The 17843-nt window shown below is 42.6% G+C and overlaps 1 protein-coding gene across 1 annotated transcript in view; it reads left to right on the forward strand.

Annotated features, from left to right (window-relative positions):
* The window catches only part of LOC138284181 (aminopeptidase N-like), a 280304-nt gene extending 267177 nt beyond the window's left edge, over window positions 1–13127 (forward strand). The window contains exons 19-20 of the mRNA XM_069222678.1: window positions 8963–9044; window positions 11017–13127. Of these exons, the coding sequence (XP_069078779.1) occupies window positions 8963–9044; window positions 11017–11178 (244 nt within the window). The 3' untranslated portion in view covers window positions 11179–13127. The remainder of the gene's footprint in view (window positions 1–8962; window positions 9045–11016) is intronic.
* Window positions 13128–17843: the final 4716 nt, after the last annotated feature.

Raw genomic sequence — 17843 nt, forward strand, 5'->3', positions numbered from 1 at the left:
CGAGCATAGGTGGCTAGTGCTAGCGTTGGGGGTAGGAGCAGAAGAGGCTGGAGCTAGTCTGGTGTGTCTAGTACCTCTCACTGCAGCCTGTTATCTTGCGGATCTCTCTTCTTCCCCTCTTCTTCCACCCCGCCCAAAGCTCATCAAGTGTTTTGTAGGGGTCTACTTACCCTCCTCTATGTACCAGGAATGGAGGCCAGACAACGAGATAGGGGCTACCTTGATGAATCCCACAGTATGAGATCGGGCATGTCTAGAGGGCCAGTGGCAACCCATGAGAGGAGGAAAAAGAGGACAATCTACACACTGTTGACCCAGCCTCCCCAGAACAGATCATAACTCTAACAACAACTATGCCTTTAATACTGCATGATTCTGATGCTACTTCGCAAGTGTTGGCAGTCAAAGCTTCAGGGGGACCAAGTTTAAAATTTGACCAGCCAAAACTGACCTTCAAATTTAACTACCTAAAGGATACCGGGCTAACCATCTTCTCAACCAACTCCAACATTGAGGGATTGCCTGTCCCCCATATCCTGCTGTGATTATTGGCAAAAGGGCTCTGTCCCCCGTTAGGATGGCAGAGGGGCCAGGAAGCTGTTTGTTCCTCCCATAAGGCTCTCTTCCCCAAATAACTGGCCCCCATTCTCCCAAAGTACGAACCAGCATGGGGATGAAGTGCAGGCTGTCAATTACCACTCAAGCGCCTCTTTTAGCATCTCACATAAATGATACTCTGAGCAGTCCGAATCAGCATTCAGGGAAATGGATCAGAAATCTATGACCGGGGAAACCCAACTTGGCTTTTCTTTAATTCATCATTGCATTGAGAGGCGAAGATCTGTCTCATCTAATTATGGAAATAGAAAAAGAGGGAAAAAACGATGTCCTTCTCAGCCTAGAAGCACCAACCCCGCTCTACATAGGAGTGATTGGCTCCGGACAAGCTTCACAAAGTGACCTGAAGGGACTGCCCTTAGCACTTGCAGAACTAGACAACACGGAATACAAAAAGGTACAGGAAAATGGTCCAATCCAATCAGCCTGCACTGAGGTAGATCCACAAATATCTGCCAAGATCTGTCATACCTGCATTCCAAAGAATAGGGGAACATGTTGGCCTCATACTGAAATGAAGCACTGAAGAACTCTAGCCCCCTTAGAGCTTTATGAGCCAGAGCACTTGCCATTACACAGAACTCTGTGGAGGCAATGAAATATCAAGCTAATAAGATAGACATACAGATTAGCCTCCAGAGCACCTTAGCCATGTATGTTGCAAGCATTGATGAAAACAACACAAATCCTAATGATCTGATAATAAGGGCCCAGTCTGATGCACAGGATCCAGTTCAGAGATGCCATTTCTTACCAGTCTTACACAAATTAACCACGCTTCCAGAATAGATGTCAAAGTTAGTGGGTGATTTGAGGGAAGTGGTCAATGCGAAATCCCCAAAAAACACACTGGGAGCCAAAGAAGCAGAAGAAATAGATAATGCTGGTACTCAGGGTGGCTTGGGCGAAGTCTCCAAAGTCCAGACTGATGGTGTGGTAGGCTATCTCTGCCAACAGCAATAGCCCACGACCACTAAGTAAGGATAGCAAACCTGGTCCCCTTTGATATGGTCCACAGGTTTTGGTCATGGAGGGTTCGACACCAGAAGGGAGGAAAAGGAGGAAGAGATCCAGAAAAAGGAAGGGGCATAACAAAAGGGCAGCCCAGACTCAAAATATGGTGATCTACCCAATCTTTCAGGTGAAAAAAACAACTAGCACATTGGGCCCTGGTCCAAGAAGAGCAGAATCCTAAAGCGGCCTAGAAGAAGTTTGAGTGGGTACGAACAAGAACACGAAGACCACCTCTGTGGGCCAAGCTTTGGACCCGGCAGAAGCCTCTTTTGCCAGTGCCGCAGCGGAGGTCTGCGGGCTAAACATATGCAACCAACAGGCTCCCTATAAGTTGCTCTCATGAATTACAACCAGGGCCAAACAACTTTAGTATCAAGTAGTCAGACTGGAAGCCTACCTGTTTCACCAAAATGTTTGATGCCTAAGAGCACCTGTTTATCTGTGCACCAAGCTACTACTACAACACAAACTCCTTAAGAAATAACCCTCATCAATCTTGCAGGCCCGCATCGAAAAGCACTTTGGCCCCAAACACAACACTTGTGACATCAGCTAACACCCACTCAGAGGATTCAACAGCCTATTCAACAAACACCTATAGCAGTAAGGATGGGGCTACAGTTACACCTGTCACTTCTATGAGGGACTCTCAAAATCATCAGGTGACACAAACTAGGGCCATAAGAGTTCCTCCAACCTCGATCCCTAAGGTCCAGGGAGACCACCCACCCCCAGAGTTTGGCATTGGTCTTCAAGCAGCCATGCAAGTGACAATCGAATCACCCTGCATGCTCTTTCATATAGAATATATCTTAGAGGTTCATTTGACATCTTAAACTAGGGAAACATCCTGAAGCTTGTTCAATCAATTGGTCCACTTAGAGAAACCACAATGCACAAAATTGCCTCCATAGAATTAATTGCCCCATTCCCCGGTCAGACCAATGAAACAACTAAGATTACCTGGAGGTCTGCGGAACTGGTACAGAAGGTTCTGGATTGCACTGAGTTCTTGAAGCACTGGGGGATCACTTTAACTCCATTTAGGGGACCTGGATACCCCCATATGGGGGAATGTGGAGGAAAGGGGCTTTCCACACCGATGCAAAATAAATCTGCCCATTCAGTCTTAACAAACACCCAAAGTAAACCACCTGACTCAGCCTTACAGCAAACCAATGCTCATCATGAGGAATGTGCTTCTAGTACTGATGTGCAGACAACTGGGGTTGGTTGTCAGGGGCTTTAAACCCAACAAGACTTTTTCGCTGACAGAATTCCAAATTAAGAGGCTTCTCTGCTCAGTCACTTAAGGTTTGCTCCTGTCACATTATTGGGCTTGCAAATAAGCTAGGAGACCCAGACACTATGGCACTACCTGGTGGAAAAGCCCAGTTAGTCACAATTATTGACACTAACCAGGTGGGGGAGGCGTAGGGGAAACTGGAGGTTGTGCGTGAAAGAATGGCGTTAGTCAGGTTAGAGTAAAAAAAATGATCCTAACCTGATTAGAGTCATTATTTCCACGCACAACCCCCATGGACATGACTCCTGTTTAAGTAAAGACAGAAGTCATGCCCCCCAGCCCAATGGCCATTCCTAGGGAACTTAAGTCCACTAAGCCTGGCCATTGGGCACAGTGCAATGTAGGGGGGCCCAAGTTAGGCCCCCCCTATGGCACTTGGCAAAAAAATAAAAATGCTTACCAGGACTTACCTGGGATGGGTCCCCCCATCCTTAGGTGTCCTCCAGGTGTGGGTGCGGGTGGGTGGGTGTGTGCCTGGGGTCAGGGAAGGGCACCTGTGGGCTGTTTCCATGGTCCATGACATGGAAAAAGGCCCACAGGTCTCCTAATGCCTGCCCTGACCCAGGTGTTAAATAATGGTGCTAAACAGGATTAGCACCATTATTTAAGGCCCTCCTCCTCCCCTGCTTGATTTCTGCATGGGAGGATAAATAAGGTGCTAGTGCCTTAGAGTCATTTTTTGCACCGGAACGCCTAACTGGCATCTCATTGATGCAAGGTAGTTTTCTGCAGGCAAAAAATGACTTTAACTCCAATATTTTAACACTAAGCATGTCTACAGCCAAAATATAAATATAGAGTTAAGTTTGCACCGCATTTGCGAAAATAAAATTATGCAAATTCAGCGCAAACAGAGTATAAATATGCCGCTTGGTCTCAGGAGTCCCAATTTCTGGAGGGCTTTGTAACCCACTTTATTCCAGCAACTAATCCACAAAGACACGGGCGCAGCATGAGTGGACTTCCTATCTATGTTTCAATCTCCATCCAAATTGAGTCCTGGGAGAAAACTAGTGATGAGGGCGGCCACCAAGTAGTTGGCTTATCTCTTATATCCTCTAACATATGCCTGAAGAAAATCACCTTAGTTAATGTCTATATTTATCCAAATGCCCTAGCAAGGACGGTATTAACGGGGAAGTTTATTGATATCTTAATAGCTTCAGCATCGGAAGAAGTCACTAGTAATCTTGTGATATTAGACGATTTTATTATGTGGCTAATGAGACACTACTAATGAATGAGGTCATAGAGCCTCAACACAGTCTTTAGATGACACCTCCCCAAGATCACCCTGGTTGGTTCAAACTCGGCAACAAAGGTCAGGCTCTGCAAAGCAACCTTGAATAACTTAACCACAGAGCATTAAATGACCACTTTGCCCCAGACAAGCTCCTATTTAACAACAAAGAAGGCTTCATTAACTGACTTCACCTTTGTCAGTCTTCTTCTTTTGCTCACCATATCTTCCCTTGGTGAAAGACTGGACATTGACCATTGCCCACAGAAGATTACCATGAATATCAGCATGGATCCTTTAGACTGCTCAGCAGATTTAGGGTTCAAAGAGCATACAACTGATCTAACTCACCTTAAGTGCAATATCAATGCCTTAGCATTGTTGGCAGCTAAGGCTAAGCTTCTCTTTACTTCCTTTCACACATCTGCAGGCAATCGTTTGATACAATGGGAAAAGTATTCAGAAGGTTTTATAAAGCACCATGCTAAGCAGGTTCAAACCAGGAACAAGCAGCTCTCAAGCAACATGGCTTTTTCTTTAGGAGAGGCAAGCAACTTTTGATAAAAGGTCCAAAAGGAGGGTAAGCTCACTATGGAGAGCCCTTACGAGGTCACCTATGGAGTCAAGAATTCTTTATAAACTGAGGAAGGCAAGAAGAAAATTTAAAATGGAGAAGAAAATGTGCAAGTGGCAAGCTGGAACTCATTTTGGGTCAAATAGGTGTCTGACAACAAGTAAAACAACTCTGCAAATTTCTGGTGACAATAAGTGGCTTGGGTAGAGCTACTCCAGCTCTGGTCTCCTCTAACATCTCAGAGTCAACTTGGCATCAGTTCCTCCTTGATAATTTCAAACAGTAGCCACAAAAATTCAAGTTCTTCGCAGACGAGGACAGTTCAGAAGCTACCAATTTAGCATCTCAGTACAGCAGTGGCAATCACAGGGCATCATGGTGCTTCATCATTCCCAGTCGAGTTCAAAAGCAAAAGGGCACAAAGAGGGGGCACCAGGCCCTGGCGTCATACCACCAGCCATGTAGTAAGAGGATCCAACCTTCTGGTCTAGTCACCTGGCTCTGATTTTTGCTACTATTCTGCATGCAAACTGCATTCCGCCATCTTGGTGTGGCTATATTGTATTCCCAATCTATAAGGGCGGAGATAAGGGAGCCTCCGGAAACTATCATTTAGAAGCTCTCATTGACAATGATGCAAAATACTTTAATGGATTGTTACTAGAAGAGCTACAATCATGGGCAGAGGCCAAAAATATTATCCTCCTTAATCAAATGGGGATTATGAAGCATACTGGGAACTCAATTAACCTCATGGTACTCTCTCTATTATCCGACCAGACAAAGATAAACAGACAACCAATCCACTTGGGGTGTATCGACTACAAGTATGCATTTGATAAAGATGATAGGGGGAAACTGTGGTAGAAACTGGTCCAATTTGGCATCCCGGGAGCCCTTCTCAGGGCCTTGGAACTTCTGCAAAAGGACCGAGTTAAAATTGGGGATGGCTCTCGCCTATCCAGGCCAATTAAAACTATGCAGGGCTTTAAGCAGGGCTGTGTCCTTGCACCAACTTTATTTAATCAGTTCTTATCGGACCTAACCGCTGCCTTAAACTCAGCCAATTCCAGACTCCCCAAGTTGAGGGGCTTTCGGCTGTCGAACCTGTTGCATTCAGGTGATTTAGTTCTGATAATTAGCACAAAGGTCGGTCTGCAATGCCTTGTTGATGCAACATCAGCTTATTTAATTAACAATGGCTTGCAATCAACAAAAATAAAACAAAGATCCTGGCCATGCAAGGTAAAGACCACAAAGCTAAATTGGTTCTGAGATGCCAAAAGGCTTGAATTAACCAACAGCTTCAAATATCTAGGAGTATACTTCAATGGGAATGGCAGATACTCCAATCAATTGGAAGAAATCAGAAGGAAGGGTAATGCACTGAGTGTGGGTATTAAGGGCCAGATGTAGCAAATTTTAAATTTGCGAGGTGCAAAGTGCGAGTCCATGCGACTCGCACTTTGCACCTCGCAAATTGGTATGCAGTACGGTGTCTCAGACACCGACTGCAACTCGCTATGGGGTCGCAATGACCCACCTCATGAATATTCATGAGGTGGGTGGCAAATTGCGGCCCCATAGCGAGCATAGACACTCGCAAACATGGAGGCCTGCTGTCGTCAGCAGACCTCCATGTTCGTGACTGCTGTTAAATAAAGCAGTTTTTTTTTTTTTTAAGTGTAGCCCGTTTTCCTTACAGGAAAACGAGCTGCACTTAAAAAAAACCGAAAACTTTAGTTTCGGTATTTTTTCAGGGCAGGGAGTGGTCCCTTGGACCACTCCCTGCCCTGAAAATATATTTGTGGGTCCAGTCACAAACTGGAAGGGGTCCCATGGGGACCCCTTCCAATTTGCGAGTGGGTTACCATCCACTTGAAGTGGATGGTAACTGCGATGCCATTTGTGACCGCGTACGCGGTCGCAAATGGTATTGCATACCACTCAGACTCGCAAATAGGAAGGGAACACCCCTTCCTATTTGCGAGTCGGAAATGCATATTGCAAGTCGGTACCGACTCGCAATATGCATTTCTGCATAGCAAAGAGGCATTTGCACCTCGCAAACGGCGATTTTCGCCGTTTGCGACGTGCAAATACTTTGCTACATCTGGCCCAAGGTCCCTTGTTACACAATTAAAAAGCATTACACTGTCACCGATCCTTCAGGTAGCACAGGCAAAGATTCTGCCTACATTGGCATATGGGAGAGAAGCTCTCAAGGAGAGGGACAGTGAATTCCTGGACAAAACGCTTCTCAAGATCTACAAGGTGATCTTTCAGCTCCCCTCCCACTCGTCCCCTCCCCAGATCATCAAGCAACCTCTGGCGGCCTTCACGTTGTTTTGCTATAAATTCAGGTCTGCAAATAGGGGATCACTGGCCTACTACCTATGGTCCAAACTAGATTCAAAGCACATCTCCCAAGCACAGTCCTATTTGCTGCAGCCTTTGAGCTCTTTGTACCTAACGACAGCCTGGGATTTACCTGTTAGCTACCAAGAGTTCAAAAGGATAGTAAAACTGAGAAACAAACAGCTCTCATTACTCAACGCTAAGGCTACATTGGCGCTATGCAAACAAGGATGGATGATGCTTCCAACCTAGGTGCAGCTGATACCCAAGAGCTATCTTGGCTAACCCTTTACGGAACAAAAACAATTACATTTAATGAGGTACAGGTTGGGAATAGTAACCATCACATCTTACTATCCAGCATGGAAAAGACGACAAGACCAAGGGAGCTGCCGGCTATGTCACTTAGGGCAGGAGGACATTATTTATATACTGTGCCTATGTCCCACCCTATTGCAGGATCGGCAAGAGCTTCTACAGAGAGTATGGAACACCAGAGGATTAAGGTCCTGTAGGGAGGTTGTCTTAACCTGCAGTGACACCAGAGACCATAGATTAAACTATCCTATGGGAAATTCTTGCAGTGATTTTCAAAACAGGCAGAGGCCATGGCTCTAACAGAGAATGGGAAACGGGTGTGAGCACTTAGGATACTGGTTTTGCCTTCTGGTTTCTGGTTATGTTAAATAATTGTATATATTTATTTTAAATATAGAATAAAATATAAAAAATGCTGAAGCACTATTAACCTAATTTTGAATCAAATATTACATTAAGTTATATAACTTTTTAATTAAATACACGTTATTTTTCTAAGATAAAATAAGAACACTAAAACAATGTACAGAATTATTTAAAAGTAATTGAATTACATTTTAATAAAAATTATACAATAACATTTAGATAGAAAAGGATTATAAAAATATTTCAAATAAAATAACTAATGTTTCATTTTTTCATACTTTTAATTACATGTATTCATATTTTTAAAAAGCTTAAATAATTTAATTGAATATCCATTATTTCTTATGTGGTTTTGTTTTAAGTCCCTACCTCCATTATTTCCATGAGAGATTGTAGCAGTACCACTAGTTTGCCTTGTATGGTAATGAGCTGTGAGCTAGAGTCTATTTACTATAATTTTTAGCCCTTTTTGGCTGTAGTAACTTTAGAAGTGCAGTTTGTGAATAGCAGTGTGCTTACTCATTTATGGGTGGAAACGTGCCCCTTGCTAAGCCCCTCCTTAACCCGTCCTTACTGCTCTTTAAGCACCAACTATTTTTTAATACATATACTCCATTTTTCTACCATTACCCAGCTGTCTTCTACATTTACCATTAAGTAGTAAGCTTACATGTGAGAGGATCTCCCCCGAAGTAGACATGAGCAGGTGGAGATTTACACTTGCAGGTTTGTGAATTTCATTTGCAAATACGCAGTATTACTCTAGTACTACCGCACATCCTACAAAATACAGCTTGTGAATAAGGTCCAATATTTTTACATAAAACCACAAGTGGAGATGGGAAATATTCAAAATAATCCTTAACATTAAAGTAAAAGAGATAAAGAAATAATCCTTGAAACTAAAGAGGGGGCAAAGATCAATGTTTGTGCATCTTGGGACTCTTGTTGCCCCTTTTCATACCACTAAAGATCATATTGTACATAATTTCAGTCTCATGAGTACTTCTTATGTTTAACAACTGAAATAGGTGCAAACATATCTTCTAAAGTACTTGTACTGTTATCCTGGAAACTATAGATTCAACCGATGTTCATTATTCCTGCAAAGTCACAGCATTAATAAAACAATGTAACTACCCTGTCTGCGTTATTTCTTATTTTTCAGATTCAGTGGGAGTTCATTTTCCATTTCTGGATTGATGGCTGGTGTGACACAAAGATTTTCCTCAGAGTTTGAGCTAAAGCAGGCAAGTTCCCACATGTCCCCTTCTAAAAAAGGCAGTACGTTCATGGTAGACTTTTCACATTTAAAGTAGAACGGCACCTTGCTCTTAAGCTAAAGAGAAGTGTAGTAATTATAGGAGAGAGATGATGTACTTTATATGATTGGCAAGTATTTATTAGTCATCTTTTGTATATAAACTATCAAGACGGCAAGAGATTTTGTTCATGATTAGATTTGTTTTGTAACTTGTAAGTTCAGATTCTGTTCAGAAAATGAAAGCTGTCCCTCAGTTTGCTGGCATGTTACCTACAATTTATGTGGAGTAGCGACTAGCTGCAACTGGGGGTTATTGTCAATGAGAAAATTGTGTCATCCATTATTCTAGAGTAAAATGTTCACTAATTAACTCAGGATAGTAAAGTAAATATGTCCTATTAGTATGATACTTGTTAATGTATGAACTGGTGAAAATGATCAACATGTAGCTAGCCTGCTTGCACGTATTTCACCAGTTTGTGAAACACAAGTAGCCTGATTTACAATTGGATGGTAGTTAAAGTTTCTCTGATTTGTAGAAGTGCTAATTCCAGAGAAGAATTAACCAGAAAACATTTCTTTGCCATAAGGATATGCTGAAGAAAATGTATTCTATCGATTTTCGTTTGATTTTAGGACTTCCTCCAGAAACCAGTAGACTTTTTATCACCACACAACTCTAAATTAAGCCAAAAGAGTTATCAGAAATTGTGACAATATGCTATTTAGTTTCTGCAGAAAAGCACTTGTGGAATACATACTTGCATGACTACAAAGAGAATCAAGTATACCCTGGCAGTCCTCCAGTCTTCCAGGTCGGTGAAGTTTAGGGCCTCTAACCCAAACAGTGACAGTGACACTGAAGGCACTGAGCTTTGCTGAGTGGGCACCATGTTTGTGGCCCCTGCTTAACCAAGAATTTCAGCTCTCAAGGAACAAGCTCCCACAGAAAGATTTTGTTTCCTGTAAACAATATAACACCATGGGAAGATTTTGATCTGAAGATCATGCTCATTTTCGATTTCCCTTTCTAGACTCCCATGCCTTGCATGCTAATCCTGAACATTAACATTGCCACCCCACTCTAAATAGAGCGGAGCAACTGTCACTGTGACCATGTGGCCCAGTGGTCGATGGGCAACGTCAGACCTCAGCTGGTTAACGCTGGTCTAAATCTGAATCAAGTAAGGCGGAGGAGCTGCAGGTTTGGTAGGGGTAACAGGTTACCAACGCTACCTGTGATGTCCTGTGCCACCTTGTTTGGGGAGTGAGGAAGGCAGTCTTCCCTTGTGCTTTATTCGATGTTCATAAAGAAATGCATGCCAGCCCAATGCAACCAAAGAGTGGCATGCATATGTCCTAACAATATCATCAAGAGCCAATTCTATGCCATGTCACATTATTTCATACCCTGGGGTCTAAGTAATGCTCAAGAAAACACTGTCAACACCTCTCTGAACTATTAGAAATTCTGTGCCGAAAAACTAGCAGAAACTTAGGTCAAACTTTTTTGCAATCACATCAAACAATGTGGAGCCCTACTAGCACGCACAATAAATGAAGGTAAAATAGAGCACTTGGGTGCCTGCTAACCACAATGTGGCAGAAATCAGCAAAAGGAGGAAAGATAGTTTAATATTGAAATTATCAATGTCATATTATGTATTTCGTGTTTGTCAAGATCGCTCCTCCTTTGCGGTGCTTTTTTTTATTTAAATAACGGATAGATGAAAGTTGCTGATGGTAACTAACTGTAAGGTGAAGCAATTTACAAAGTCAAGTATATCCACAAGTTGCTGCAAGGCCTCGAAGTTTACTGGCCACAATTTGCTGTTCCAAAGAACAGTTATTTTAAACTGCGTACAAGCTGAACAATTAACTTTTGAAAATAAGGATTTCCTTCCAATGTGATGTTTTAAATCATTCATTCGCACTCTCATCCGTGTATTCTCTTGTAGCTGGAACAGTTCAAAAAGGACTACGCACACATCGGATTTGGCCCTGCGACACGAGAACTGGAGCAGGCGCTGGAAAGGACCAAAGCGAACATTAAGTGGGTCCAAGAGAACAGAGAGCCGGTGCAGCTGTGGTTTGAGGCTGCGGTCAGAAACTCCTCGTAAAATATCCTCTACGAAGCAATGACCGGGAGCTGCAGCTCATAAGGTTGTCTTACCACTCGAAAAGATCCAACTGGTGACGTCATGGCAGGAAGATGGACGCAATGTGCAGGCTTCACCTTGGTGTCCCTATGATCATCTGTCACATTATGTTAGATGCGGTTCACTCTACATGTATAGAGAAGGGCAATGTGTTACCGGGTACTTCGTAACACAGGTTGACAGTTCAGCTGATTATACTCTCCCGCTCTTTGGGAAAATGAGGAAATCAACGAGTACATTATAAGAGGGAATTACATGACTTTTTACCCAAACATATGACCTTAGCACCACCTGTATTCCTCAAGACAGTATACTTTTTAAAATATTATAGCAAAAATGTTCTTCAGTGTTCATCTTATAGTCAACATTTAATTAACTGAAGGACACCATCGAATATGGGACCAAACACTGTTTATAAGAAGTACTTCTGCAGAGAAATAAAATACAAGAGGAGCAAATTATTGCTAAAGTGTATCCCTGATTTGCACTAAATAATAAAGTAATCACAAAATAAAAATGTTACTGACTTTTAGCAAGCCGTTGCTTCCATATCAGGGGTGTTCATTTTAGCGAAAGGTAAGGTTTTATTGGCAAGTGTTTACCAGACCCAACAACAGATGGAAGGTGATGGTTAACAGAAAAACATTTGATCCCACGTCCTCATCATGAAACCAACAAAAGAAGAGTGTAAAGTAAATGCCTTATCATATTTACCAAAAACTAGTAGACCATAACATCCTTTGAAAACAGGTGTGCCAAGGTTGAAGTTGTGGATTCGAGGTTTTATCTTTTCTCCCCAATGAAGCAACGTATTAACTTGTTCAACGTCATGGTTAAGGACTAAATTGGATCTCGGTTTAGACTTCATCATAAACAAATGTTAATAAATGAAAGTTGATTTCAACTTTCTAAATATGAAAAAGGGAATGTTTATGAATAACAATCAAAGAATAATATGAACGAGTGGGGATAATTGTAATTATCTACAATTGTAATGTTGTTATTTAATAACCTTGCTGTCTTTTTTCCTACCATCTTCATTCTATGTGGGTCTGCCTAGTATTATGATTGTGTTGGCGATATTTAAGTATTACATGCTATATTTCCAATTTATGTTGCTATGAGTTTGAATTTTATTGATCTGATCTTACCAAATTAATATCTATTTTTTTGCTTGTGCTTTTGTGAGAAATACACGTTTATTTACAAAAAAAAAAGAAAGTTTATGGGAAGGTAAACTTTGTAATTTTATGTTTTCTAAGGGGCTAACCTTGCTCTGTTTGGCCACACAGTATATGTAGTTCAGGAATGACTTTTATTAGAACTCTAAAGTTGGAACCTTTTTATCTCTTATTACATTGGGTCATCTTCTCTTCTCGTTTGACTTTTTCCAAATGATCAATGTGTTTGCTCAGTGAAGTGGTTTTTCTATTGAACAAGTGGTAAGTGAATGGCAAAGATAATTTTTAGGGTTTACCATGACTATAGATGAAGACACAGGGGGTCATTCCGACCCTGGCGGTCCATGACCGCCAGGGCCGGGGACCACGGAAGCACCGCCAACAGGCTGGCGGTGCTTCCAGGGTCATTCTGACCGCGGCGGTAAAGCCGCGGTCAGAAAAGGGGAACCAGCGGTTTCCCGCTGGTTTTCCCCTGGCCCAGGGAATCCTCCATGGCGGCGCTGCTTGCAGCGCCGCCATGGGGATTCCGACCCCCTTCCCGCCACCCTGTTTCTGGCGGTTTTCACTGCCAGAAACAGGATGGCGGGAACGGGTGTTGTGGGGCCCCCTAACAGGGCCCCATAAAGATTTTCACTGTCTGCTCTGCAGACAGTGAAAATCGCGACGGGTGCCACTGCACCCGTCGCACCCCTGCAACTCCGCCGGCTCCATTCAGAGCCGGCTTCCTTGTTGCGGGGTCTTTCCCGCTGGGCCGGCGGGCGCCCTTTTGGCGGTCGCCCGCCGGCCCAGCGTGAAAGTCGGAATGACCCTCGCGGTCTTTTGACCGCGGAGCGGTCTTCCGACGGGGTTACTTTGGCGGGCGGCCTCCGCCGCCCGCCAAAGTCGGAATGACCCCCACAATGTTGATATTTTAATAAGTTGATCTAGAGTTCATACCAATGTACCAAATAAACCCCAAAAGGACCACTGAGAAACTGCACATAGTGTTTTGTTACAAGGCCTAAGCTGTCATGAGTGAATGTGATTTTAAACTTTGTCATCTGGTAAGCATTTATGAATTAAAACATTTAAAGATTGTACAAGAAAATACAAGTAATACTCATAAGTATTGAAATACCCATTTCTTCCTGTCAACGGGCTGTAACCATGCCTGACAAGCATTGAGAGGATGTCAGAAAGGATTAACATTTGTCTAGAAAAGGGAGGTTTACACTGTGCATTGTACAAGTTGAAGAAACCCGTGGAAAATAGGACCCTCAACTGTGAGGCAAGTGGTCACTGACATTAATTACATGGTAGACTTAAAAAAATGCCTTCAAGTTTAGAACTATTCTCAGCCTGCACATCTAGGCAGTCTTATCATGCTGAGAATAACGTTTCTTTGCTGGTTTGGTTACAAAGCCATATGTATAAGATGTAAATGATCAGTTACTCTAAAATATTTCTAAAGACAGTGGCCAAGCAAGGGCATGGAGAGGCTTACAGCAGTGAAGGAAAATGAATCTCTAAGAGGGTAGTAAAAGACAGACAAGAATTACATTTAGTGGGCACTTCCCATACACTGGCCCTGGTGCAACTGCATCTGCTCCATTAATGGCAGAGTGCTATTCCGTGCCAACTATTTCTTGACTTGCATGGAGTCCTGGTATTAGAAAATGAAACAAATGCTTTTGTTGGACTAGAGAGGCTTTTCTTTTGAGTCCAAACTAAAATATAGCAAAAAATTGAGTTGAAAAAAAAAATATCAACTTAGACAAGTGGAGTAGGTTGAGGGAACTGAACATGGTACTAACCACATTCAGAGAGGTTGTGCTGGTAAAGACACCTTCACTTCCCCGTTGGGTCAGCCATGACAAGAGTCTTTTTGCTGCCAATGATTGCGATAGTTCCAATACTTATTCTAAATTGGCACTTGCAAAGCTGGAGGGCATAGCAGGGACACTACTATCACCAGTGTGGCTTAGTAGGTCCCTCGTCCACACTGGCATAAATTCCATAAAGTCCATCATCCAAACACAATATGATGTTTTACTTAGGGCAACTAGACCACAGAAGACGTGGGAAAAGGGCTTGCTTCTTTTTGGACAAACCTCCATTACCACCCTGCACTAAACTAGGGCCAAACTGTCTTTAGACATATTTAAAGGTGTACATTTGGGTTGCTTTCACAATCTTTTCATATTCATTTTGCATTTGAATCATAAAGTTTGCAATTTGAGTCACCCATCTTTACAACAGGCGGAAAAATAGTATATGTCATTCAGGACATCCACCAAGAATCAAAATTGCATTTGTGTACTTTCAAGCAGGAGCTATGATTTTCATTTTGATTGCATAGTGGTGCATGCATTGATTAAGCTTGCTATGTAAAACATTAGCCATCTAAACAAAATTAAAAATAAAATGTAATATTTAAAGATCCAGATTGCCAGTTTTCTGGGAATTTACTTTACGAACTATCTCTGGCTACTAGCTGCTGGTTAGATCTAAAGCAAAATGTACTCCTGGCACCTGCAAAATACACAAAAAAATAATTTCCCACTGTTAAGCCTCACTTTAAGCAGAAAGAAAATTATGAATACAGCTGATAAAAATAAAAAAAACATTGTGCAGGGCAGATACTGTTCTAGCATTAGCTGCACTTATTTCGCCCATAATTAGGTGCTGGGCTTCAAAAAGAGAAAAGAACTGGCGAAACACTTTCTCCCAGTGGTTATTGGTAACCTTCTCTAAGTGGTAAGCTGTATTGCAGAATCATCTCTCAGTATTACTACTGTGTTCCCTTAATTGTTATAAGCATCACTTTCTCTCCCAACTTCCTCTCCCAACTCATCTCTTCATTTTTTGCACAATGGTGAACAATTGGCTTCTTATTTCACCTATAAGACAGCCACAATTCATGTTTCTTCTCTGACTACTTCCTACCCATCTTCCGTAGATCTCCTGTTTCTACTATTTTTCCTTATCTAAGAATTATCCGATCTAAACCAGAGAGCCATCCCTATTTGTTCAGTGCTTGAGTCACTACATCCCGAGAAGATCCACTCCATTGTGAACTCTGTATACATTTTACCCATTCCCAGTTGACTTCTCTCTTTAAATCTTTATAGGCCTCAGGCATCATTCCTTAAATCTAAGATTGTTCTTGTGGGCATGTGACCTTCTAAATTAGGCTTAGGTGACGCGTAATAGGCCAGTGATGTCTACTACCCTCAGAGGTGGACTCAAATCTTTTGACTCAGACAGGAGTAATAAAATCATCAACTCAAACAATAGGAACCAATAGCAACAGACAACAATAATCAATAAGGAGTCAGTAATATACATATTCAATTACCTATGTGGCCATAAATCACCACATCAGTTTAGTAAAGCTTAAACATTTATTGCCCTAATAATAATGCTAAAGTCATGTAAATAGTATGCAAAAACAGATGATACCAATACAGAAACAGCACAGGCTGTCCAAAATGTCTGAAGAATCTTAGGGGGTCATTCTGACTCCCGCCGGCCGCGGTAACCGCAGGGCCGGCGGGAGCCGCCAGAATACCGCTGCGCGGTCAGAAGACCGCCGCGGTTATTCTGGGTTTCCCGCTGGGCTGGCGGGCGACCGCCAGAAGGCCGCCCGCCAGCCCAGCGGGAAACACCCTTCCATGAGGATGCCGGCTCCGAATGGAGCCGGCGGAGTGGAAGGGGTGCGACGGGTGCAGTTGCACCCGTCGCGATTTTCAGTGTCTGCATGGCTGACACTGAAAATCTTTGTGGGGCCCTGTTACCGAAACCGCCAGGAACAGAATGGCGGTATGGGGGTCAGAACCCCCAAGCTGCGCCGCCATGGAGGATTCCCCAGGGCAGCGGAAAACCGGCGGTACACCGCCGGTTTTCCGTCACTGACCGCGGCTGTACCGCCGCGGTCAGAATGCCCATGGGAGCACCGCCAGCCTGTTGGCGGTGCTCCCGCGGTCCCCAACCCTGGCGGTCTCGGACCGCCAGGGTTGGAATGACCGCCTTAGTCTGACAAGAGCAATCATCATTAAACACTCAAAAATAATTATACAGAATAATAACAGGATTATTTGAGAAATAGCAATAGATTTAATTTGTTGTAGAGTTGAATCAGTCATAATCAATTAATAAACATTCAATTCAGTTGCACCCGTCGCGATTTTCAGTGTCTGCATGGCTGACACTGAAAATCTTTGTGGGGCCCTGTTACCGAAACAGCCAGGAACAGAATGGCGGTATGGGGGTCAGAACCCCCAAGCTGCGCCGCCATGGAGGATTCCCCAGGGCAGCGGAAAACCGGCGGTACACCGCCGGTTTTCCGTCACTGACCGCGGCTGTACCGCCGCGGTCAGAATGCCCATGGGAGCACCGCCAGCCTGTTGGCGGTGCTCCCGCGGTCCCCAACCCTGGCGGTCTCGGACCGCCAGGGTTGGAATGACCGCCTTAGTCTGACAAGAGCAATCATCATTAAACACTCAAAAATAATTATACAGAATAATAACAGGATTATTTGAGAAATAGCAATAGATTTCATTTGTTGTAGAGTTGAATCAGTCATAATCAATTAATAAACATTCAATTCAATTATTGGGTCCCTACTTCTATTTCTAATTCGAAAAGCATGTGTGCGGTGGGGTTTTGGCACATGCAAAAATTAAAACAAATAATTTGGAAAACATCTGGACTATGACGGTACCCAAAATATGGTTGGATTTCTAAGGAAATCTGAAAAGAAAACAAATGCACATTGGTTATATCTCTCCTAAGAGACATCAGTTAGCATAGTCTTTGTCAACAGAGCACATGAACCGCAGGTCTTCAGTGATCGATTTTAGAAATATGAAAAGTGCAACAGTTCAGTAGAGTTGGTCCTAGGTAATATGAACTGTTAGAATCATAAACATGTAAGTCATCTATAGAACTGAACATAACTGCAACTGCCTTTCATCATTATGAACTCTACTTAATTAAAGTTCCAAACTTTGCTAGCTAGACTCCTATTGCACAAGACTACGAGGTTTGACAGTGAGTAACCAATTGAATTACATCCTTTCTTCAATTTGCAACTTTCTCCAAGTTTCCACAAGATAGGCCCATGTGGGTGCTTTTCTCCGCAAGGCAGTTTCTGCAGAATATTATCATTGTACAAAACAGCACAGAACAAGACATTTTAACTAACATTATTTCCTACCAGAAACTAAGACCCTTTTTTAAAACTTTCAATAATTATCACAAGGAAGTATAAAATGAATAGAATGAAAAAGGCAGTAGATTTTCACTGTAAGCTTTTAATGGGATAGCTAATAAACAACGTTTGCAAAATAATTTTTACGAAGACAGCATAACATCTCAACACTGTACTAAGGAAAAATACTTCTGCATTTTAACTAATGCTAATATATGAAGAATAAAACAATTTTAAAATTTAAACCATATAAG

The sequence above is a fragment of the Pleurodeles waltl genome, chromosome 3_1 (assembly GCF_031143425.1).
Source record: "Pleurodeles waltl isolate 20211129_DDA chromosome 3_1, aPleWal1.hap1.20221129, whole genome shotgun sequence".
NCBI classification, from domain to species: domain Eukaryota; kingdom Metazoa; phylum Chordata; class Amphibia; order Caudata; family Salamandridae; genus Pleurodeles; species Pleurodeles waltl.